At 43.6% G+C, this 25,629-nt stretch overlaps 2 protein-coding genes across 6 annotated transcripts in view; both read right to left on the bottom strand.

The window, feature by feature from the left end:
* Nucleotides 1-25: 25 nt before the first annotated feature.
* The window catches only part of pknox2 (pbx/knotted 1 homeobox 2), a 30,731-nt gene continuing 5,127 nt past the window's right edge, over nucleotides 26-25,629 (bottom strand). For 3 of the 5 annotated variants that reach the window (XR_005100291.1, XR_005100289.1, XR_005100290.1), the window contains 12 exons: nucleotides 22,160-22,246; nucleotides 15,469-15,575; nucleotides 14,472-14,608; nucleotides 11,834-12,005; nucleotides 11,092-11,280; nucleotides 10,901-11,027; nucleotides 10,123-10,220; nucleotides 9,260-9,379; nucleotides 9,111-9,187; nucleotides 8,392-8,570; nucleotides 7,574-7,880; nucleotides 26-303 (listed from right to left, as the gene is read on the bottom strand). Coding sequence is in view for 1 of the 5 variants with exons in the window: in XM_037270787.1 (XP_037126682.1) it covers nucleotides 7,624-7,880; nucleotides 8,392-8,570; nucleotides 9,111-9,187; nucleotides 9,260-9,379; nucleotides 10,123-10,220; nucleotides 10,901-11,027; nucleotides 11,092-11,280; nucleotides 11,834-12,005; nucleotides 14,472-14,608; nucleotides 15,469-15,555 (1,443 nt within the window). In the remaining 4 variants the exon portion in view is untranslated. Of the gene's footprint in view, nucleotides 304-6,377; nucleotides 7,881-8,391; nucleotides 8,571-9,110; nucleotides 9,188-9,259; nucleotides 9,380-10,122; nucleotides 10,221-10,900; nucleotides 11,028-11,091; nucleotides 11,281-11,833; nucleotides 12,006-14,471; nucleotides 14,609-15,468; nucleotides 15,576-18,902; nucleotides 19,002-22,159; nucleotides 22,247-25,629 lie in introns of those variants that run through there. The other 2 variants (XR_005100292.1, XM_037270787.1) reach the window with 2 other exon arrangements.
* panx3 (pannexin 3) lies at nucleotides 2,007-6,066 on the bottom strand. The gene is made up of 6 exons (XM_037270788.1): nucleotides 5,953-6,066; nucleotides 5,643-5,835; nucleotides 4,357-4,499; nucleotides 3,991-4,205; nucleotides 2,631-3,382; nucleotides 2,007-2,320 (listed from the first exon to the last, which is right to left on the bottom strand). The coding sequence occupies exons 2-6, from the start codon at nucleotides 5,824-5,826 to the stop codon at nucleotides 2,262-2,264; spliced, it is 1,353 nt and encodes a 450-aa protein (XP_037126683.1). The 5' UTR covers nucleotides 5,827-5,835; nucleotides 5,953-6,066; the 3' UTR covers nucleotides 2,007-2,261.

Genomic DNA, 25,629 nt, shown 5'->3' on the forward strand with positions numbered 1-25,629 from the left:
GACAACTCGAATCGACTCCTTTTTGGCGTCTTAAGCGCTGCGGTCCGCAAATTCCACTCGGCAAATAAGATGCCTGCCTGCTAGAATTGGCGTCGGAGCTTCTCTCTCTCTCGCTCTCTCTCTCTCTCTCGCTCGCTCCAAGTAAACAGGCTGGTTATGAAACACCCGCGAGTCTATCCGAGCGTGTGCAAACGAAGGAGAAAGAGCGTCAGCTGCTCGAGGAAACCGATTCCCGAGGTCGGAGGAAGAGCGAATAGACAAGGCGACGGACGGACGGACGGACGAGCGAGCGAGTGAGCGAGCAGCCGCGCGTCCTCAGCTTGTCAAATGGATGCTCTTCCAAAGATGCATCTGCATCTTCTTCAGCCTTAATTGTGGACCGAATGCGTGATCGCGTCAAATGCAACCCCGCTCCCAGCAACGACTCTCCTCCTCTCTCTATTTTTTTGATCAGACCCCCCCCCCCACTTCCAGTCCCACATCATCTTTGCAGCCTTCTTCCGACATGTTTGAATAAACAGGTAGCACCCGAAGGTGTACGCCGTATGGAAGGCATGGGAGTTACAAAAGCTTGCAATTAAGATTGCAACATGGATTCATCTCACTCACTAAATACATTCATTCATGATGCTAATGCTTTTAGACAATGGGAAATCGATGGGATTTGAACTTCTGAGCCGGTTAGTTCCCAATCAAAACAAGTCGTAGATGATCGAGATTGCCCAACGTTAGCATCTTGGTTGCTAAGCGCGTTGCTATGGATGTATTTGAGCACCTAGGTGAGAATACTTCAAATCATTTTAGCCATTACAATGTGGTTGGTCAAGTTGACTTCACACTGTGGACATGTTACACCGGCTCGTATTGTAACTTCATCAATACATGGTCTTGTTGTTGACTTTTCCTAACGGCTTGTCGTCAAAGAATTGTGATGTGGTTTTGTGCTGGAGAAATCCAAAGACAAAGATAAGACATAATTGGAATGATATCTCCGTTCTTTTATTACGCGTGGTGCCCTAATGGTTTTTAAATGAACCCGACCTCAGCGAAATCCAAGATATGTGCTCTTAATTACGGTCAAGAGTAAACGCCACAAGCAAACCCTCCTGCCATAAAATGTCGCTTTTGGGGGGAATTTCTATCAGTGCATTAAAAATAGATGAAACAATATTTCATCATAATCACCGGCATTTTCAACAACATACGTATCTTTAGTACAAAGCAATGACAGCTATTTGTTTTGTTTTTTCCTCGTGTTGAACCTACTGCAGGGTGGGTACATCTGCTGACCTCGCCAAAACGCCACTTTAAGCAAAGGCGACATTTGCCGGCAAGCATTTAGAAATGGCAATTAAGAATGACATTGTTTTGGGTACGCCACGCATTAATCACACCTGACATATCGTAGGAACGAGGATAAAGGGAAAGAGCAAATTCTGTGCTTGAGATCCATTCTGCATGCCCTGAAAGCAAATAGGCTGATATTGATTGGAAAATGCTCAATTCCGTTTCACTTAAATCAACGTCTTTTTGTTTGGTCGCAGCAACATACTATACCAGAAGATTGTCTTTCATTTTGTCCACCCATCCAGTGACATCATTTCCTGCCGCTACGCGTCAACATTGGACCCCGAGTGGGTGATATAAACAATCAGGGCTTATCTTTATTCAGATCATGCAAGAATGGGCTGGACCGGCAGACAATAGAGCAGCCTCTGACCAAGGCCGATGCCCAAGCAAAAACATGGACAGACTGAATAAAGAGCAGCCACTCAATAGATTCAGTCAGCTGCACGAGGCGAGGATTTACCCCGACACAAACAATAAGGTTGTGTGACTTTTTCCATCAGATGCCCGCCCAGCCACCGTCCGTCCGTCTCAGTTGTGTCAAATATTTTGCAACAAATGTGATCACAGGTCAACCACCCATTGCAATGAATTGCAATTGCTCTTAGAATTATGACAGAGGTTTGTCGTTTTCAGCAACTGGAAGAATTCCCTGGAAATCACATTTCAGGATGATTTGGAGAGCATTTATTTGTAAATGATGGCAGAAAACAAGTATTTGGTCAATAAGAGACACGCAAGGGCTGCTTTGGGAATCAATGCAAAAGAACATCCCCATCAAATCAAAGTGGCTGAATTTGAGGCTTGCTCCACCCATTTCATGAAGGTGACACACTTAGCTTGACGGGATGATCTGTCCAGCCCGAAAACGTTGTTCGAACTTTCCTTGCCCCAGCTTTTCACTTTGATTGGGCCTAATAATGACTGAATGGTGCAGTCTCCTTCAACTCATGGTACCCCAGATGGTTTGGCTCTGTGAAGAGACAGAGAGGTAGTTAGAATTTCTACAAATCCATCTCTTCCACATTCACCATTGCTTTTTTTTTCTTTGACATATAGAGGTGACTCCGTATGGAATTGTGCAAATCAATAAAGCAGTACAAATGTAGACTAAAAATGGAGCAGAGCAATGGACTAGGATATCCATTGTACGGTTTTTATTTTTTGACAGCATTGATCCCTTGTTAAATTGACTTAAAAAAGCTTCTGCGCATCCCAAACGATGTAAGTGAAAATAGCCACGAGTAGAATGCGTTTGAGTGTGTAGATCAGTGTTACGGTACCAAAACTCATATTCTCCTCCACCACTGGTCTTTGTTCACTGCTGTTTACAATCCTCCCCTGCGCCGCTCCCAGAATTGTCATGATATCCACAAGGTTGAACTTTCCTTCTTCTTTGGCTTCCTGCACCTCGTCGGCCAACTCCATGGCGGCCTCGTCCCGCTCTTCTAACTCCTCTTGGCTCAGCATTGCGTTCAGTCCTTGTCCTGCTGTAGTTTTACCAACCATGGGGGGCGCCAGAGAGCACAAAGCCCTAACCTGTCCGTACGACTTGAGGTGTGAAACGTTGGCCCGCAAGAAAAGCAGGAGCACGTTGAGATCGTTCAGCGGACAGCCGAGCCTGCGTTTGTTGACCACGTCCAGGGCAGGAAGCACCTCGTAGACGGAGATGAAGGCGGTGTCCCAAACAAAGAGCCGAATGATACTGAAGAGTACAATTGGTGCCAAGAGAAGATAGATGGCGCCATTGGCCACACTTATAACCTGAAAGACCAACTGGCCAATCATTTTGCATTGAACCAGCTCAGGAATCCAGTTGTGATCCCGGAGCATACCGCTGCGCACAAAGCAGCTGAACTCATCTTGCAGGAAGGCGGACAGGTGGAAGTAAGTCAGATAAAGACAGGCGGCCGTCATGAAGGTCAGCAGGAGGAAGCCACGCAGGAAAAGCATGCTGACCAGGAAGTAGGAGTTTTGCTTGCACTGCATGTATCTCTCCAGAAGGGGGTACTCAAAGTAGCGCTTCCTCTTTGCTCTGCACGGCAACACAAGGAGAAGAACATGAGCGCTCGTACACATGCACAACAAACAAGCGCCTTCTGTTTTCAACTCGAAGGCGTTGCTTACCACGTTAGCCACTGTAGCCTTCCATAAATGTTTCCCCTCATCTACTAAAACCTTGCCGATACATTCGATTTGGCAGGAAGAAATGAGTCGTGTCTATGAAATTCATCATACCAGCATCATCCCATTTGAATAGCAAACACATTGGCATCACTTCTGTTTCTACGATTCTTCCTTTTCTTGCTCTTTTCGTTTGAGGTATTACTGTGCCCCAATGCACAAAATATGGTCCGTAAATACACGGTCGAATGAGTACTTGACCGCTTTGAACAAGACCTGACCTCAACCGCATTATACAAGTGTAAAAACGAACTTGAGCAGTAATTGGGAGTCATTCTAGTGTGGATGAATGGACCATCCAAAAACCCAAAAGACACACTCCATCATCTTGGGAAAAAGTTTCTCTAAAAGCTTTTTTACAATGGCAAGCCGAGTACATTTCTTTTCCCATGATCTACTTATGCCTTTCTTCTTTATTTCAAACAAAGACACCTGGTAATCAAAGAAATCACTTCTTACCTCTGCAGCTCTGCCTGAAATGTTAATGGGGTCTTGGTATTGTGACGCATATCCAGGATGCTCCCAGCCAATCGGATGGAGCGGTTGTACGACTTGTCGAGTTCGTCAATAATGAAGAGCAAGTCTGAGCCCAGTGAAGGCACCGCGAGCTGGCGCCAGATGAGAGCCGGCAGATACATTAGCACTGCCATAGCCAGAAGAGAATACGGGAACATCTGGGGAAAACGGTGGGAAGCAAAAACAATGATGATCCAATTTCTTTGGGTTATCCTACTTCCAGGTTCGTTTGCACCAACAAACCAATCCGATTGCTAATAGAATTGGATCTGTAACAGTTCTATACAGAGGCAAATAAATGTCACTCACTTTGTGCACCCAAAGGGAGCGCTCCTCAAAGTTCCCATTGCTATCAAACTCGTGATGCATGAGGGAGTCCCAGCAGTATGTATCAACATAGCTGGCTTGCTTCACGGTGAAATTGCTGGGAGGAAAACAGCTGATCTGCGGGCCTGTGGGATGAAGAAAGAAGAAGAAAGCAACACCATTAGCACCGTGATCTGATCAGATGGGAAATTTGAAATTGGTGTCAATTGTCTTCAAGCAAACCCGTTCCAAGGGGCTGACCTACATTCTGTTATCGTTTGGAATACTGTTGTTCATCAAGCACACAGACAAAGCCATTCGAAGGGGCTGCCCTACATTCTAGAACATGCTCAAATAAGAAGAACCAATTTCAAGAAAAACACAACTGACAGAAAAGCAGACATGATGACTGAACTCCACCCTCATGCTCAGCACTCAGTCCCAGTGTGACTTTGAAGCAAAACCAAACGGGATCAAATGACAAGCTTCACCACCAAAATGACTTTGTCAACATTAGATGCCCGTTTTGTTACGCAAAACAAGCAGGTGTGTAGAAAGTGCAGACTTTGGAAAGTTTGCCTTTGAAATCAGGCAAAATGGCTTTCAACAACTAAAAATAAACAAACAAAGGTGTGACTGCTTCCCAAATTTGGGCTTCTTCAACTTGTACTTTAACACAGCCACATATGTCATTTCACAAGTCGACTCCACCCAAAAACAGCTAGGGAACACACACACACGCACACGGGCTGTGCCCCATCAACACTGACTGAAGCTCACAAGCCGAAAAATAGGGCTTCTATTTTTGAAAGCCAGCCTCCACATCTGCTCTGTAAGAAGTCTCTCATTATATCTTACGACGTCAGCTTGTCGAACTAATAAGAAGCAAATGTTACATCATGGTCCACAACATGTTTGCACTTTAAGCAACATTTTCGAATATATCTGACGCCATTGACAGCTGGCAAAAATACAAATATGTATTCTGCCCATAGATGAATGCAGTTTTTTTTCTTATCCACTGACAATTTACTTCTTGAACTTCTTGGCAAATGTCAGGTATTATTAGATCATATAGCAGTTTTTTTTTTTTATTATTTAAGAAGCTAGGCTCTCCTATTGTACTTTTGTGCACTGCAAAGTTTAGTAAGAACATGAGAGAGAAATTCAACCGCACTTTGTAATATTGATCAATTTCAGTACTTCCGTCTATATTTCTATACTTATACACTCACAAATCAAAATAAGAGACAAAAGCAAATTGAGGGTAAATAAAGAGACTTTCTTACCGAGCGACACCTCCCGAGCAAAGGCCATACAGACCAGCAACAGAGGGAGGCCAACAGAGACATATTTGATAACCCTGTCCAAAGGAAGTTCCAACTCCAGATGGCTGATCCGGTTTGGCACGGCGCTGCTCGGCAACAGGGCATCAGATAGCATGGCCCTTGCCGCTTCCTTGGCAATGGACATTTTCAACACCTAAATGTTCACACAGTCCTGTTAATAGAGTGTTGTCTATTCCTCATAAAAAAAAAAATCAATCAAAATCAGCAGCCCATACCACTTAACGAACGGCAATAGAGAAGAAGCACCTACCTAGTGGATGTCTTCCAGCTGACTCCAATGGTGCACATAGAAAAGAAGGTAGCTGCAAAACGAGAACTTTGGACGCCTTATGTACTTTGGGCGTGTTTCAGTAAATAAGAGGTTGGATTTGGGTTGAACCAGAATCGGCCAGCTCCAAGTCTAATTACAGAGAAGACATTTGGGGAGCATGCAGCCACCCAAATGGCAGACCTTTAGTACAACAAATTATACGGGTGGAATTGGGCAGATTTTGCTTGCCTGACCAGTGGTTTATTCAGCCTCTATCATTTAAGAGACTAATTTTACACTCTGCATGTATTTCTACCGCTTAGGTCTGAAATGTACAGTACATGTTTCAAAGAAAGAAAAAACAACAACCAAAATTGGATTGACTGAACGACATGCGTAGAAGAATAATACATCATCCACGTCCATCCATTTACATCGTTTAATTATTAAAATTGGTCTATTGAAACACAGTAGATTATGACAAGAAGTGTACAAATGAAATATAAATACTCCCCGTCGTCTATCACTTGCGCTGGAAGATCGAGTTAAAAAAAAGAAAAGAAAAGCAGTGGAGAAAATAAGATTAATGAGCAACATACTTCACAGTCACCACTCAGAACATGAAATAGAACGTGGGTTGTTGGGTTTTTTTTTCCTTTCGACTTTTTCACCATCGAAATGAGTGAATCTCATTTGTAGTTTCGTACAAAACAGAATGAAAATTGTTTCCCAGTTTCTTGAAAATCTTTCTTTCGCATAAAATGGCAGACTTTTCTTCCACAACTTGTTTGTCTTCTGCAAAATGGTTTTCTTCCTTTAAAAAGTCAGTTAGTCAATGATGATGGCTTATTCAGTCCCATATTCCAAAGAGTGTGATGAAAAGTTTGTCGGGGAGTTGCCATGTTCCAGCATCAAACAATATCACGCAAAATAGCCAAGCAGAGCCGGAAGGACCTACTGTAATGTGCACACAAGCAGCCATCATTGTCATCTTGCTTCAGCTGGCCTTATGAGCCCAAGCAAAAACAAAAAGCGAAAGAAATTCTGCAAATCTTCACCCATCAAGAACACTTGCCTACCATGTTCAAATTTGCTTATGTCCAACAGAAAGTTCAAAGGTCAAGTTCAAGGATCATGCTTAATAGGCTTTCGGTAGCTCAAAGATGGCGCGCCGCGCGAGTGGAAGAAAAATGCTCAGTGTTTGTCCGACCTGAGAACCCATATTTGAACAGGTATTGTGCAGATATTTCGAAATGGCCCCACGCCCGTCCCCTCCCAGACCACCCACCCACCCCCCTTTGTTTTGAGTAACTACTGTTGTTTTGGCAAGCAAAAATATTGCATTTTCGAAAACTCGTGCGTTTCTGTGCTCTGAGGAAATTGAAAGTAGTCGAACACATCAGGCTCTCCCAAGCATAAAGTTCTTTCACATTGGATTATTTGGAGCATTTTCTTTCGTAAAGCCCACTGCAGTTGAAGTCAAATCGCTTATTATCCTGTACGGGTCATATTTGATTCTCAATGGAAGAAGCCCTGATTGTTTTGCATGCCGTCAAATGCAGATTGAATATGGCAAGAGTGCAATGTGTCGGAATCCGAAATGAGCCATGTGAATGGATGTGAGGTCAATGGATTTATTGGACGTCTAGTACGTCCCTCCTTCCTCTCCGACTACTCCAGTTCCTCTCTGTGCTCTATGCTGCCGTCTCTTTGTCCCCTATTGTTTTCATTCTCTCCATCCTCCTCCTCCCCCTCCTCTTCCTCCTCCTCCTCCTCCATTCCTTCCTCTTCCTCCTCCTCCTCTTCCTCCTCCTCCTCCTCTTCGTCGGTGCCATCCATGGAGTCGTCAGCTCCCAGCATGGCTTGCTGCATGGCCAGAGTGGCAGAGTCCGATGACAGCGACTGGAGGCTGTCTAGGCTTAGCGGGTCTGAAATGAAAAAAGAACATCAAATAGTCATAGCATTTCTCCACACTTGAACCAATTGAGAGAGACGGCGCCCATCTCGGCCGACTTTGGGCAAAAGGCAGACGATACCCTGGACTGGTCATCAGTCAGTTGCGGATTGATTTGACAAGACAACAACATTAACGCTAACGGAAATCGAAGATAAGTGAATACACTACAACAACATCACTGACCTATTGTTATGAATGATTATTTTTTTAGATCCGTTTCCCAAGCTGCTTACTTCTCGCTTCTAATCAATCAATAGTGGCACCTAGTGGTGAAAATGCAAGCTTGACTTTTCATTCATTTCGTACAGTTCAGCCCATGTAATTAATATAGCTGGCCAAATTTGGAATTCCCGCGCATGATTGTAAAGAAACATAATCCAACAAATCATCAATCAAGTACCTACGCATTTTAGATGGCTGGGAAATGTTTCAATTTAAATTTCTACAAATGTGTTGATATCATAGAAAGTATCTGGTAATACCGTCTGAATTGTTTCCCGTTTGGGATCTGTGTGTTTGCAAAACTCCAGCTACAATGGAGTCGGGCCAGAAACGCTGTGTGGGACGATGCTGGGATTTCATTTTCTTTGCTTTAGGAGCTGGGTCAGGGTTACTGGCATCCAACATAGGCTGGAGGATACGCCGCCGAGCATTGATGAACCTGAAAACAGAGAGGTCAAATGAAGTTCCTGCATAAAGTTCCCCGGCCTATCAAAAGCTTTTCTCAACTGGACATTCGTATTGTGTGGCACAACGCACTTGCGCCACCTACAGGTAGTAGAAAATCCAGGCAAGCTCGTGAGTACGAGCTTCGCTGGCTGGCCAACTCGTACAATTGAACGCGTTGTTCTCCATAAAAATGGTCAAGCCTTGTCTTAACTACAAGGCATGGGCGCTAATCACCAGCACCTCCCTGACCTAAATGTATTGAATAATACTGGTCAAGTTTTGAAATGCCGCCGTATACTTTTCGAGATCATTTTTGGAGTGCCGATTCCGAATTAGCGTTCGTCTTTTTCACTAGCGCATCAGGTTATCGCAGTGATCGTAATAATAATAGGTTAAGCTGAGTTTTTTTAATCAGCGTCCAAAATAAGCAGAGGGACACAAAGGGCCTGATTAAAATTGGTTCTTGACCAGTGCAGTAGAGACATGACACAACCAGAAGATGGCAGCATAGGATAAGCACATGACATCTTACCAGTTATTCACTTGCAAAAGCGTCAAGCTTGTCTGTGCAGCAATTTGCCTTTTCTCATCTTCTGTTGGGTACGGGTGCTGAGGGAGAAATAGAAGACCGCGTTTGTCAGCCTCAACATCATATAATGGACATGCAATTTGTTGCCTCACCATGAGATGCTGAAAGAGCCATGAGCGCATGATGTTGGTGGCTTGTTTGGGAAGGACCCCCCTCTTATTCCTTGACTTCTTGTCTTCGCTGTCCAATAGAGCTGACAGATCAACATTTAACTGTGGAACATTGACAAAAGGTAGTGAGAAGAAGGTCAAATCAAAGTGGCTGCTGCTGCTGCTGCTGCTGCTGCTGCTGCTGCTGCTGCTTGCTTAGTTCAGGTTATCACACAAACACAAAAAGGCAACCAGTTTCTTTTTGTGTGACAAGGGTAGTAACACCTCCTCAAATGTCACCATGGTACCTGGATTTGAGCAATGCTTCCTCCATCAACCAGTAAAACATCTTTACTATTAATCACCATATAGCACTGTTATGGAAAATAAAATGCCCCACCTTCCAAAAATAAAAAAATGCTGCTCAGAGTATACTAAAGGGGCAGTGCCCCTAGCTGAGTTATTTATTGAACAGTTGAACACTCAATATTTTCATATTTTAAAATCAATGATACGAGACAGGTTTCGCTGCATCCAAAAATCATTTTTACGCTTGTCCTTGAATGCAACACTAAGGCCGGCCAATCGCCAACCTCGTTTCATGTTAGCCAATGACAAACAGCTGAGGGCGGGAGCAACCAGTGAGCCGTTTGTATGAAAAAGGGGGGAGGGGGATGAGCAATCTTGAAAAAACAAAACACTGACAAAATATTGAGAAAAATTGAAAAGAATTTCCGAATGCACGGCTGGCGAGCTGCAATTTAAAGTGTCACTGCTCTGTAACCCCTATACGAGTTTTTTTCTTTTCTGACAGTAGGGGGGGGATTGAGAAAATTGTGTATCAAGGAATAAATGTTGTGCATTACTTGTGAATTCTGGATCTGAATGGTTCCCGGCGGCAGTGCCTGCGTTAACACTTGTCCTTGCGAAGTCACCATGGCAACCGGCTGATATAGCGTCCCGCCTGGCATGAGAAATGACTGGCATGAGAATCAAATAGTTTGCCATGGCAGAGTCCCACACAACTAATGGAGTCTTAACATACAATAGCGTTCCAAAATTTGGCTGGGCTCACTTAGAAATGTCCCTACTTTTAAAATAAAATGGCTATCAAGTGTATATTATTCTATCAAATTGAATCCAAAAGAGCAATAACTGTTGAATTCAGGTTGTGGGGACCCAAAAAAGTCATTTTGTTACTGGCTTTAATTAGCCTTGATCAAGCCCCAAAGTGTGTTGAAGCGCTTCAATGTACAGCAATCAAACGCTGACACATTGATTTATTTGAGGTTAAAAGGGATTTCCAGAGGGCAGGATTAACATTTCACTGAACACGCTTGACATTATAAGGGTCTGTCTGTCTGTCAGCCACGTACCCTGTGAAGGATAATTAACACTCTTACTAAACGTGATTCCGAAAGCTAACAATGTGTGAACATGGACCATTTGATGGAGTTGGAGATCGGTAATGATACATTTCTCAATATTACTAACATTGATCAGATGTATCATTGAAAATAAGAAATAACAGCAATTTATTGGATGGATACATTTCCAGCAAAACCTTGAAGAAGCTTTAATGATAAGCATGAGCTGATGATGCCAGCAACTTTCAAGAAGCTTTCGATGAAAATTCATTCCTACCTGACACCACTTGAGAATTGATGGTGGTTACAGAAATATTGCCCTGTTGCAAAGCCCCACTGGCTGTCACAATCCCCGTAGGGTTGGACACAGAGGTCATGGACGGAGACGAGGTCTGACTGAGTTCCTGAGGAATCAAACACAATAAGAACTCAAAACCAGTCCGAAGAGATATCCAGTGGGAAACTGACCTGGGGCATGGTGAGATTGGTGTGCGTGGGAGAATACGGTCCCCCCCCCAGGTCATTACGAAGGAGGTTGTCACTGTGCATCTTGGTTTTGAGGCAGGTGATGTATCGGTTGCAGAAATCCTTACAGAGTTCATTGACCTTCTCCAGCTCCAATAAGTGGATCCGCAACACTTGTATAGCTTTAACCATCTGGAAAAGCACATCATCAGCATCCAACTAGAATTTGGTCAACTTACACTTGTTTCTACTATCAATAAGCGTTTGTATCCATTTTCTCATCCCTCGTCCACAAAATGGCATTCTGGGAAGCTCACTAAGCTTTCCACGCTCTCTTTTGAGCCTGTTTGGTGGGGCTGCTCATATAGAATAGATCTTTATTGTCATTGTCACACATTGTCATGTATGTGACTTGACACTCACTTATTTATTTATTTCAGGCCAAATGCTGAGTATGGCTTTTGACCAGCTGTTGTCAGAACTTGGAATTTGACTCACCGCTGGCCGCACTCGCCACTTGCTACGACAACGTTCACTGTACAACTCGGCACAATACTATTACCCAAGACAAGAGATGCATCTCGAAAATTGGAGCGAAAACTCCCTCCAGCCCAATGAGGGGGGGGGGATGAGAAAAATCTGAACAAAAAAGTCGGGCATGAGTGATATGGCGATTGATCAAGTTTGCGGTCGTTCCAGCTAACAAAATCCATTGAATATATCAGATATTTTGCATTGAACTCACCAAGTTGTCAAGCTCTGGATCTTCACTGAAGAAAGGCTTATGATCCCGCTCCTGCTGGTGAACAAAGTTTTCAATGTCCACGTCAAAGCTGGCGGACGTGATGCACTCGGATCCCTGCGTCGCCTGCTCGCATTTCTCAAACAACAATGCCAGCAGGGGGAACAACGGATGTCTGGGGACAAGAGGGGCCATCAAAGAGTCACATGTTATCTAGAATTGGGATCGGAAACAATCGGGATCATTCATTCGTAGCAATAATGTGTACAACCAGACAGGGGAAAAAAAGAAAAGCGCAACTAGAAAGTCCAAAACATCAATGTTTATCTAACCTACATAGAATCGATAAACGCTTTTTAATCCAGTGTTGTCTTCCACTTGCACGGCTCGGCCCCTCCTCAGCCGAAACCTGTGACTCTCATTTGCATCCTCTAATAGTGCTCTATATTATATTCTAATCTGCCTGATCCCAATTTAATGTCACTCCTTCAGTCAGACGTGGCCAGCATAGTAAGCAGGAGGCCTTAAATGCACAGGAAAGAGCCTCAGCATGTCTGTCGCTTTAATAATGTGTACTTGTGGAGAGAAATGAGAATGGGGAAACAAAAAACAAAAAAAATCACTTCTGGTGCTCTCCACATTTGTCAACGTTAGCTCAGCTCCTGTTAAGGGTGTCAAAATTGGCTCCAAATAATGGATCAAATGTGTGATTTAACAAATACAAAAATGATTGCAAAAATGGCATCAGAATTTTAGAGAACCTTGGAGCCCCTCAAAAACAACATTTCGAATATTTCAATAAGTTTTACACAGGAAGTCGGAATTAAAACTGAGGGGAGGGAAGGCGGGGGGGGGACAGCCACGCAATTTCATCAACGTGAATAGAACCGCACGGCTGCAAGGCCATCAAACTCCAATGAGCGCTTGCCTTCTCCGAGCGAGCGAGCACCCTGAGCCCTTCAACCCTAACCCCATCACGTCGGGCGCCATAAGCAGCAGCTTGCTTCTATCTGCAGTGCGACAGAGTGAAGATCGCTGGCTAGGGGATCATTACAAGGGCCATAAAACAGCCATTTACAGGACAGCCAGCCAGCGGAGTCAGCACTATCTGCCACCCTCTGGCATTGCACTGTGTGCGCTGGCTCACCCAGGAAAGAAAAAGTCCAAAACAGACAATCAGAGGTCAGCGGGGTGGGTCGTCCAGTAGAGCTGTACGCCGGCCGGCCGGCCGGTCACTGCTATCAGTCCAGATCGGTTGGAACCTTGTCTAGATTGACTTGAAAACTATTGGCTGCACCATGAGATCCAGTTGGATTCAATTGTCATCCAGAAGGATGACAATTTGGGTTTGTGAATCAAATGATGACACACATACATCATATCACAGGCCTTCCAGGGAGCATTCCATGGCAAAACAATCTGTTCTTTTATGTTCGCTGGAGGCTACTCTTGTGCCAGAAAAACAGAGAGGGCTAAATTGTGCACATTGACACAAAGCTGTTTCCGTATACGGAATGTGTATGTGAAAGAAACGACTAATAACCATTTGTCACAGTTTCCTGTAGCAGCAGCAGTAGCAGCTGGAGACCAGCACCCCGTGACTTGCTGAAACAAAGAGGCATAGCCTATTTTGTGCCATGCAGCAACACATACTGCTAAAAATACTCAACGGTGCAGCTCAAATGCAGAAAAACAGGCCTATTTTCATTTGGCTATTCTATTCATTCAAAGCATCGTATTTACATGGCTACACCAAAGCAGCCAGCCTTCATCACTGCATGCTCGGAGGAAAGACAGGCTTTTTTTGCTTTTTAATAGGATGCACAGGCTCCAGAAGGATCTTTATAGTAAGTGCCACAACTCATTAGGCTAATTCCCCTATCACACATTTACTCGGCACCAAACAAAGGAGGAAGGAATGCAGCGAGGAATCCGCATGCTCTGGTAAAAATGGGAAATCTAGTCATTAGTGGAAAAACAACATTAAATCCCACAAGAATTGGTGGGTAAAATTGGTGGAAAAAAAGATTTGACCTCTTTTCACTTTGATCAAATCGCTATCTATTGAGGAGGGAATGATTAGAGCACAAAGTGCTCCAAAGATGGCTGCTCACATCAAAGCAAGCAGCTGGCCTCAGGCCCGACCGCCCGAGCGAGTGGAGGGGCGAGCAGCGGATACCCCGGGGTGGGACCCGGGGAGCGGGTCCGACACGCGACGTCTGCAGTGTCATCATTATAGATAGATACAGAGGCACCTCGCTTCTCATTTGGCCCCGCCCCTCCTCCTAATTTACTGTCTATACAGGACGACAATCCAGCCTGAGAAAAGAAAATCGCAACATTTGGAATCATTTATTTCATGGTAGCTCAGGGTGCATCCATATTCGAGTTTTTTTTAAATCAACACAAGAGCCTATGCCCACTTGAAATACGGATCGACGGCGATTACGGCGCAGCCAGCCCAATTTGCGGCCGTCCGGCGTGTCGATGACCATTTCAAATAGTGCCTTGAGAGCGTACTTGGCATCGAAGCGTATTGCGAAGGCTTAAAAGCCATTTGATATTTGCGAAAAAACAAACAGTGTATTTGTATTTTTCATCACTGCTGGTGCAATAGTAATACTCCATGCGTTTTACCAACCTGTAAACAGCCCTCTTGTCAGACTCAAGTTGAGTCTGTGGGTCAAGGGTCACGCTGACAGAGTTATTTCCTCCCGCAGTGGCTGCTGGGATATGGACCTGTGGGGTCTTGTTGTTCTGCTGAGTTGTGCCCGTCATCTGTGAACCAAAATTCAAAATGCGGCAGCGTACATGTTTGTAAACATTGTCAGCCGTTATTCTTCTACTCATCGCGCAGCTTTGAATAATCACTTCCCAAACGCAATGGAGTGCGACGTGTATTTCACGCAGGCAGGCAGGCAGGCAGGCAGACTACAAATGAGAATTGACGGCAAATTGTTTTGCACAACAAGGCAGCTAGCTCTTTTCCTAATCAAGAAAGTCAGTAAATCAAGTCATATTTAAGATTTCTGTCAATTGGCCACCAGAATTTGTTTCGAGATGTTCATTTTCTCTTAAGGCTACGTGTGCCGCACCCCACCCCCAGTTTTGTGACAGGTTGGGGAGGGTGAAAGCTTCAAGTCTTAATCCCAGCACGAAATGGGAAATAAATGAGCTTCTTCACACTTAACTAGCTCTCATTTGCATTTTGCCAACATGCTTCTCTCCTCTTGCATTAATCCTCTGGGTGAAAGCAGACAGAGGTGGTAGATGATGATGATGGAGGGAGGGAGGGAGGGGCGTGAGAATCAACCTGCCCTCGCACTGTGGGACAATGGCTAGATCCAGATACATTCAGAGCTAATTAATTAACACTGACCTGTTGGTCACACAAAGCGTGACACACTGGGGGCATGCTGGTTGCTTCTTGAAGCAACATTTCAGACTAGATATACGTACATATATTGTAAATGAGCCTTGCTGCGGCACGCTTGAAATCTCAAAGATGCGGGGGTCATGATCACAAAACTATCAAGCAAGCAACGGTGGGATTAATGGACAGCCACCATGCGTGATCACATCCAGTGACCTTTTCAATGTCGAGTTCATGTTTCACTTTTTGGTCTATTCCCACTAACCTGTTGGCTCTCCTGGTACGATGGTGGAGGAACGCGCTGGGTGGCCATCATTATCACTGCAGGTGCCGGAGACACATGTTGCATCATGGGATAGCGTCACATTGAGACTGAGAAAGACAGAAAAGATGTATTTATGATCCAGATACGAAAGCGGTCATTCCAAAAGAACGCGATAACTCGTAATGCTGTACGGTGGCCTGGAGGAATGGTTTGGAAGCTAATGTGCCAGAGTGTAGCAACTTTGCACCAAGACAGCTGGCTCATTGTTGAAGCGTTATCAAGCCAATCAAGAGGCTAATTAGGGCTGTTGCCAGTGGGCTAATTGCTATCGGCCAGGACCCCACACAGCTAAGTGCTTTACCCTGTGGAATGCCACTGTCACATTCACCCACACTGTAGGAGCTAATTGGTTTGGGGGTGCATTGCGCACACACAAATAGGCCCCCTGCAATCACCCCAACTTACTATAGGCAAGCACAGCAGGCAAACTTTCCCCAAGCTACAGATAACCTATGTGCACAAAAGAAAAAAAAAAGATCCTGTGAATTTCAACCTGAGGGGGAGTGGTGTTTTAGTCGAATAATAGTCATCATCATAATAAATTAAATCATCATGCTAATAATAAAGCCTTAGAAGGTACCCAAAGACGGACGGACGCACGCTTCAAGAAATCCAGTTTTAGTAAGGCTTAATTCATATAAATAAATAAAAGCTAGATGACATGGATTAAAATCATTCCAAAAATAAACCTATCGATACAGATTCAACTTAAGCACAGTACGTACCACAGAAGCCTCAATGCAATTGAGGTGTATGACATGAAAGGACACTCAAGAACTATTTTGGTTTTCAATCATTTTGTGTACGGATTGTGTCTTGCTTTTTGTTGCTCTCATTCCAAGTGTTATCAGCTTAAAGGCATCTGTCCTCATTTTAATTGCAAAATACAGCCAGTGTGTTAGTGATTAAAATTGTGCATTCATTGATGAGACTGAAGATAAAGCAATTCCAATTATGGCACAGTATTTTAGAGGGGCTCTCAAGTTTCACTATCCCTCCAAGGAATAAAACCACAAAATAGCAATTTGGAGCAGAGAACAATGCCCGTCCATAAAAATACACACACAAACACATATCCATTTCAACAGTGTAGTACATATATAAAAACAGTATACTACAAGCACGCTAGTCTCAAATTGATTACAAAAGTCACTTTTAAGTGGTGAAATGACTTCATACATTACAGTATTACACAAATTGTACCATTTGAAAATTGCCTGTAGCAGCAATCAAAATTCACCAGTGAGCATTAAATGGAGAAAATGAAAAAGTGGGCATAAAAGTAACATCAAAGAGGTCTGTGAATTTGGATTGGAGGCAAACACGCACGCACGCACGCACCCGACACACGCGACACACACATGCACGCGACACACACACACACACACACACCCGTCCTTTATGGATTTTACGCAGTACGGGGATTCTCTTCAATATTCAACTTTCAGACAACTCCAAGGTGTAGACTTGAGGCTCTTGCCTAATAAATGCAAAATGAGTCACCGCTATGGCTGCATACGCAGATGATGATAGCAGCCTCTGGCCTGTACTTCAAACAAGCCGGCGTTCTATAGCGGACAAAGCCCAGTATTATGGATGGATGGATAGAGCTTCATTCTTCTCAATGCTTAATTGAAATGGCTCTTGCTAAGCAGGAGGCAACCGCATTGACGACACTTTGTGCCATTCAGACTTGTCAGCTTTTAGCTAAATATCTTGTACCTTTATAACACGGTGCGGGTTGAAAAATGGTCAATAAAATCCGAGGAAAGGGAGCCCACAATTACTGGCAACGTGCGCTACACACAAAAGACCCACCGACACCAATGCTAATGCAAAAAAGAGCAAATATTGTCCAAATTCACACGCTCAGGTACATACACAGCCAGAGGCAAACAAATATTGTCTCACTTGAGATGTTTGGGCTACAAATGCGCCTCTCCAGGGTTAACCTAGCTCAACATAAAGAAAGCACTTTTGGAATCCTGTTGCCACTCACTCCCTGACCACCTCATTAACCTGGACCTGTAGCAGCTTTCCAGCGAGTCCGTCCACGTGTTCAACTCCCTGCTCCTCAATAACCCGCACTTCAAATTCATGCTGGTATGATTTATTTATCTGCCCATGTTCATGCTGAACAGAAGTGGTGCGAGACTTTGTTGTCGTTTTAGTGGCATTACCCCAATGTTCTTGAACTTTCTTATTGAGCGCCTTTACACTATCATTTAACCCCTAAGAATTTTTTTTTTTTTTTTTTAATCAAATGAAAACAATGCGAGTAAGATTCCATAAATGTCCGTTTTTTTGGTTGATTTGGTGGTCGAACAAAATATTGGTCTGGTGTTTTCATTTCATGCTTCAATTCAGTCAAACCTTCTTCACTTGATTTCTTCATGCTAAACTTCTTGATGAACGTCCTTCATATATTCAAATACAGCAGTAATAAAGACATCCGTCGGCCTTTCCCTCGGGTATGACAGTTTGCGAGATTCATTGCGTCCTTTCTTAGCGCTGACAATGACATCAGTGGTCCAATCACATGGCAATTGTTGTCTTTTATGCAAATGTGGCTATTACAGCTATATTGGGATTTGGCTTCCGAAAAGTCGATTCAAGTGAAACTACAATAGTCCAAAATTCATTGGAATTCCCAAATGACAAGAGGAATATATGCAGATAAACTCATTAACATCACTAAAATGGCCCTATAATGAGATGTTTTTTTCCCTTTTCTTGAAGACGAGCCTTCTAAGAGGGAAACAAAGATAAAAATAATATTCCGATAGCACCACAAGCTTGATCAAGGACTACTGAATTGCCTACTGTTAAAAAAAAAAAAAAAAAAAAAGATACATCAAACAGGAAAAAATACTTCATTATGGCCAAATGGTTATATTATCGTTTGATTTAAGTTTGCCTCCCAAAAGTTTGATTTTGCTTCTTGGTATGCATGCATGCCTTAAGCCCGCCCCTTCTCCTTTCAGATGGCAGGACATCTGGAGTTTATTTCAGCACCAACAGACATCGGATCTCCCCTAGGCGGCTGACTGGATGGGTGGCCGGCCGGCCGGCCGGCCGGCCCACTCTAGACCCCTTGAAGTAAGGCCCAGTCCAATTTTAGTGAAAGATACACACTTGTACACTTCAATTTGTACAATGTAACAATACAATCTACATTTCAGTGGAGACTAAAATTGGCAAATTAGGCATCCATCTATATTTGTGTGTTGGATTGACAGACTAGAAAGGAGGGGAGGGGGGGTGGGGTGATAAATCCTCGCCAGAGAGTGGAGGAAAAAGTGAGAAAATGTGAACAAGTGTGTCCTTTAGAGTAAATGGCATCCAAAAAAGCCTCTCCAATTATCTTTGCTTACCATGCCACGGAGACTGACTTAATTAAAATGAGTTGAGAGGAAGCGGCGGAAAGGAAGGAGCTGCCGGTCGGTGATTGAGGGGGCAAGCGCTTGACATATCTGCAATAAAACACAAAAGCCAATAACCGACCACTCTCCCTTTTCAAATGTTGACTTCAAAAGAGAGAAATAAATTATTATCAAGAAAGATTTGGTGTGTGTGTGTGTGTGTGTGTGTGTGTGTGTGTGTGGAGGCTCTGGCTTCTCGGAGAGGCAACTGCACCAATTTTTCATTTTTATAAATGCTGGAAAATCTGGTGGTTTAAGGAGGCACAGATGATACAAAGGAAGAATAAAATTGCCATTGTTTTCATCTCGTTTCACTTTTCTCTGAGAAAACCTTTGACAGTGACCTTTTCACAGGTTCGTTTCTATGGAAACAACACATACAGCCAGCCCCAATTTATTTTGGGTGCTTATTCCCCATTCAGGGGTACGCAAATAATTCTTTTTAAATTGGGCTTTTTTTTCAGTGACCCATTTATTGAGGTCAGTCATGTCACATAGTACTGAAAACATAAAAATGCTTGTCTCTTCTCTTTTCAATTCAAAACAGCATAAAATGACTTAGTCATGTGACACTTGTGGATTTTTCTTGTACCCATACTGTCGGACTGTGAATTTCCCCCCGGGATGAAAAAAGATGGGTCTCCGTTTGCATCTGGATGCAGCCGACAGAGGCAAAGTTCAAGCCTCACTGACTTGCGTACTGCAGGCAGTGCAGTGCGCATGATAGTGACCAAAGTGAGCAGGGCGCAGCGTGTACTCCAAGAAAAGCAGCCACTATCTATGTCTCTGGGGTACACGGGCTTCTCCAAGTCCACAAAGCTCCACTTTTCATACAACACACAGACATCACACATTCCTCTCACCTACTCAGCCAACACACAGTAGCTGTGCTTTTTGTCTTGCGAGCTTATTGTACAGTCATGTATTTCGCGCTGAACAGAACACAAAGTCAGACTGTTTAATCGAGTGTGTTTGCACAGAAGGTGGGTGGGTGCGAAAATGTGAACTTTAACAGTGAAAAATGTTTTGTTTCTTAACTACTTAATACACCAAACATTTAGATTCAGTCTGCAAAAAACATGTTGAATACAATAGAATCTTCATAGAGTGCTTTGTAAATGTATGTAGATGATGAGGATGAAAAATACATATTGGGACATCCATCCATGCAATTTTTTCCCCTCTGTATTAAAAAAAAAAAAGAATGGTGAAAAAGTAATTTGCAAGAACATAAAAAAGCTTCATGTAGACAGAGGAAAGGGAAGACTAACCTGTGCTTTTTGTGAGAATATTGGTGATTTAGCTCTGCCCCCCCCCCCCTCCCCTCCATCTGTTTTGTTTTCCTTCCATCTCTGTTTTTGATGAGCTGTGTCTTCAGCCCCCATATAAAATCCCATTAGCTCTTAATGAAGTCGGGCTCCTAGCCTCTTGGCCTCACCTCATTTAGCACGATTGTCTTGCGGCCATTAGCATCCAGGCAATTACAGGCGTACGACAAGAGTAATTGGAAATGGCGGCAGGAATGCTGAGAAATGGGAATAAATAAATATAAAAAGATATTCCCACTAATAAGCTCCTATTCAAATGACACGGAGGGAGCCTAAGTTAAATCAACATAATTACAATTAGGCTTGCTAGGGGTAAAGAGTGCGAGTGAGGCGAAAATGGATATGGATGGATTCTTGCATAGAGCTAGTAAATGTGATGGGAGGAATTGGGAGCTCATACTGCGAACATAATAATGAAGAGCACAAGCGGAACCTTAAACTTTTGCGAGGTCAGGAAGGATGTGTTTGTGAGCAACGCAATCTTGCGCCATTTGCATAGCATTTCATAGCCATGGTCAAAACGTTGAATTCTTGACTACGTTCTTGCTAATTGAGTCATAATTGCTGGAGGGAGAACAAAGAGATTTTTGGGGGGTTGGCTGTTTGAAATACATAAATAATGATAAAGGTCATCTTTTTAGATTTGCTTTCTAAAATTAAAATTCAGTTTTGCGCTGCCTTTCCGTCTGTTTTGACAAGAATATAGTGTCTATGCAAAACACCAATCTGTTTTAATACGCCATTCTAGTCAAAACATGGCTTCATTATGTTAAGAGAATCGGAGCAAAATGTCAAAAGGTGATTGAAAATGTCTGGGTGACTAATGCAGGCTCGCCGCCAAATTGCAATGGCATCACTGGTGTTCTTCACTCGACTGCATTATCAAGTGAGCTTGGCCCCTCTCCCCTACTTCATAAGCTGACTGACAGGTGGCAGAAACATGAGCTGTAAAGACCTTCCATCGGGGAAGCTCCCCTACTTAAACGGAAATGCTGCCCGCCCGCCCGCCCGCTCGCCCGCCCGCCCGCCAACCAACCGACGGACGGACGGACAACAGCAGTGGTCTCTGCAGCTGAATACAAGAATGATGTAAGGGGGGCTGAAAATGGGGGACCTAGACTACAAAGGGGCATGAGAAAGACAGGGGGGGCGTAATGGAGTTTTTGGCTGATAAATCAAGTACCAAAGCAAGAAGCCGGTGTCAAACGGCTCAAACGGGAAACGCCAGGCTGGCTCCCACAATAGTGAGTCAGTCCCAAGTGGCTTGTCCACAATAGAACATCAAGCGGCTGCCGTCAACAGCAGCCAAGGTCTCATTGCTAAAGTAAGATGGAGCCACCCACCCTGCAGCTTTTTTACACAGCTAATGCCGGCCATCTTGTCCGGGATTGCTGCATGAAATGTACGTAGAAATGAAGAGGAAAATAAAATCTTGAAGAGGCTGCTATGTTTGGAGGACGGCTGAGCACGCGAAGCACTTAAAAGCCCAGGGTTTGCGGACATTAGCTGCGTGATTAGTCTTTCCTTTATGGAGGAACACCAAAATGGCACAGTGTAACCAGACCTCCCTCCTCAAGCTTTCAGCTAAACATTGCCATGTGTGCAGCTGCCTCATAAGCCATCTTTTTATTGTGTCTGCAGATGCCTTCTTTATATACGTATATATATATATTTACTTGTGGTGTTATATGTCTAATTGTATTCAAGTCATTTCCAGCATCCAACAAAATCAAGGTTGCATAACAGAGCTTGGCAGTACAACATGAAAGCGTTGTCACAGCAGGTCAATGATGCTTCGAGCAGGTTTGAGTCCATTTCAAATGGCTACGGTATAGTACTTTGATTAATTCCTTTTTAAATCGGAGAGGATGTTTTACTTACAGTTAGCTCGCCCGCAGCATAACAGCAGCTTTGACTTGTGCTTGCGCCGTGCCGTGGTGGCCCAGGGTCCAAGTCTTCTCAAAGAGCCTGTCAACAGATGACTAGGTTAAACACATCAAGCACAATCATCATTACTGTGACATTTTCTTTCAACCTAATAATCAGGTTGGTCAAGAGGGGGGAGATAGTGTACAACTAATTCGACGCGGTGAAGCTAAATCTGGTGAAATTCTCTTGAGCGAGCAACTGACTGACAGGTCCTCATGAAGCTCCACGCCACTAAAGTGGAGGTATGGCGCACATGCAAAACATTGAAGTTCAATCATGCATTCACGGCAGGACACCTGATCTTTCGCTTAAAGCTCCCCCAGAACAGTGGGAGTACGGTCAGAGCTCACAACGGGCCTCCTACCTCCAGCAATCCACACACACACACAGCCTCAGATGGGATGGTGTTTATTCACTTTAGCACTGCTCAGTGGGGACTACTGTGTGCTAGCTGGGCGGCCACTACCAGAGGGCCTATGTGGACATGTGTGTCTCTGTATTAGAGGGGCTAAGAAGGACAAGAACAACCTTTTTTTGTTCCGCTCACGTGCGCAATGCTATGTCATGAGTAAAACAGTTTGTAAGCTCACTTTAAAACAATATAGGGCTGGCTATCTTTTAGATGTTGCCAATAGCATATGTACCTCGATACACAGGCAACGATACGATACCTTTCAAATCGATGCAATACGATTCAATCGAAACTCATTTTAAAAACACCTTTGGTCCTTTCCCTAATGCTGAAATCCATTTGCACCAAAAGATAGGCCAAGTAGTACGTTCACCTTCCATGTATTGAATTTTGCTTAGCGCATAGGTTAGCGAGCTAGCAACGCACAATAGCTAGTTATGGTAGCTAGCTCGCTATCATAGCCACAGTTAGCAGTATCCAGACCCAAGAGTGGGCACACAAACACATCCCATCCCCTCATAGGAGTGGTTGAGTTTACAGCGTGCCTAAGAATCCTTCCATTTTCTTCTTCTTCTTCCTTGAGATTTGCATTCTCTTTAAGAGAAAGCCACCGTCCAGATGGACGTCTTAAAGATTCCACTCTTTTGCGGTCAAGGTGGAAAAGAAGTCACCCACGAGACAGTTTTCCCACAATGTCTCTGCAGCTATGGCCCCCAGCTGTTCATGGACTTCCATAACAACAGCTGCACAGAGGTTTAGTGGTTCATGTTGCTATGACAACAGCAGGATCAATTGGCATGCACAGACTCGGTGCTAATAGCGAAAATGACATTATGCCAAAAATTCCACCTCAATCAAACACGGACACTTTTTTACTGCTTTGAGAGTTATTAGACAAAATGACTGTTTCGCCCTTCTAAAGCATGAAACTTCACCGGAATAACTCTTGGATAGTTTTGAGTATTGAACGTGCATACTAGATCATGCGCACAAAATACGCCAATGTAGAAAAAAAAAAAAAAAAAAAAGACCGTTACAATGGTTAAAACATAGTATGCATTTATGCATGACTTAAAACATCTTTTGTGTATATTTGCTGTTTTTCCGCCAGCAGTCAATGCAGCATACAAGGCGTCAAAACAATGGCTTTAGCTTGGAGTCCCACAGGGGTAACCAGAACCGGTGCAGCATCGCCACGGGGATAAGTCCAACATTTAACGAGCCAGCGACCGATAAGGACAGCTGTGCCAGACAAAACAAGTCACTCACTCACTCACATAGTTCTCTGGTAAATTTCCAGCTTCAGCTGGAGGTGCCCTGACTTGAGGTATCATCACTTCAAAAGGTACAATCCGTTTCTCAATAGGATTCAATGAGATTTCTTTCCCCTACATATCGGGCAGCGTAACTTGGCAAACTCATTCCAATTGAGATCAGTAGAAAGGAACTGCTCATACAGAATTGGCCATGCCAAGCCATGCCGGGACATCTGTCCGTCTTCACATACTATGTCTTTTTACTTAGAGGTAAACACAGCAGCACGATTGAACTGAGTCTGAGGAAGCTCGACCGTTCACTCGTTTAATACTAGAAGCTTGTCTGTTGAGTCGTTTTGCTCCGAGTGTGATTTTGTAAGAAGAAAAAAAGGTCAACTTTGTGATTGGGGATCTGTTTGAGCAAAAAGAGAAAAAAAGGAGAAGGAATTCTGGTGCTTGCCGCAGTGACCAACTTAACAGACGGCATCCTGCTGAGCCTGTCTTGTGATGTGTGGAAAAACATAGCGGTCAGGATGTCTTTGTTGGAACTCTTTCTTGCTCCACAAAGAAAACGCAGTCATCTTCTGTTCCAGATCTACACTTTTACCATGAACTGATTTGTAATCACTAAGGTCTAGTGACGGTAGGTGTCCTAATATTTTCCACACACAAAATTCTTACATACAAACAATGAAGCGTAACATGAGTGGGGCCGTGAAGCACAGCAGCAAATATAATACAGCAAAGCAGATTTCCAGACAAAAAAAACACTCCTTGTTTATTTTTGAGCATGTGCAATCAGAGCAGATGCAGCGGAAACAAACCGATTGATTGATTACTCCAGAACATTTGTTTTTTGTTTTAAATCAATGATTGAATCCTACAGAAGTGAGAAAAATACAAGAATTGAATTGAGCGCATCCCAGCTGACATGCTGTGTCTGCCGCCACAAATAACGTGATTGCAAACAGAGTGGCGTTTGTAGACACAAATAGTCACTCTTGCAAAAAGGGTGACTATGAATATATTGAGCAATTTTTTCAACCCTTGGACAGCAAATCCCACAAAGAAAAACAGAAAAAATGTAGAACAATGCATGAATACATTTTATGGTCGTATAAAATGTAGTGTTTGAAAAGTTGCAGTAGTTTATCATTTTTGTTTTTAGGAATGAGCTCATTGTATTTTGGAAAAACTTGCTAGTAAAATTCCACCTTTCAGGGTATGAATTCTCTGTCTGCAAAAGCCAATGAGTTGCAAGTGCTCATCCGACAAGGACAAAGTGCTCGTACTGTAGATGTGGTTAGCACGCTTTCAAACGCCTGTCCAAAGAAATCAAGAAGACGTTTTCGACCATCTGTGTCTACCAATGCTAATGCTAAAAATGATACACAGTTTTATACTTTGCATCGAATCATTCTGTTCTGCTTTTACTACCATTTGACACAATGTCACAGCAGTGGAAGTTACACAAAGTGTATCTGGAAACTCTTGGAAATGGAATGACTAAACAACAAACGCCATGGAGAGGTGTCACCACGGAGCAAACTTGAGCACTGAATTAGTTTTGACCCTGCAGCCTCTCCCTCCTAAATATTTCCTTTCCAAACTACATCAACAATCCACATGGCAGCCAACACTATCAGATTTCCAACTTCCATTTGCACCACACTGACGATTAAGGTCGTCAGAGACAAGTACGTGCTTCCCACGCAAGATTCAGGGAGAGAAATGAAGCGCTTACATGACATTGT

Source organism: Syngnathus acus, chromosome 14 (assembly GCF_901709675.1).
Source record: "Syngnathus acus chromosome 14, fSynAcu1.2, whole genome shotgun sequence".
Lineage (NCBI taxonomy): Eukaryota > Metazoa > Chordata > Actinopteri > Syngnathiformes > Syngnathidae > Syngnathus > Syngnathus acus.

Excerpts from the sequence above, each read along its gene's own strand:
- panx3 (XM_037270788.1), bottom strand. The coding sequence starts at position 5,826 with ATGTCCATTGCCAAGGAAGCGGCAAGGGCCATGCTATCTGATGCCCTG. Across the intron at positions 4,206-4,356 it reads GCTCCCTTTGGGTGCACAAA|ATGTTCCCGTATTCTCTTCT; the intron begins GTGAGTGACATT and ends CGTTTTCCCCAG. Across the intron at positions 2,321-2,630 it reads GGAGGAGAATATGAGTTTTG|AGCCAAACCATCTGGGGTAC; the intron begins GTACCGTAACAC and ends GTCTCTTCACAG.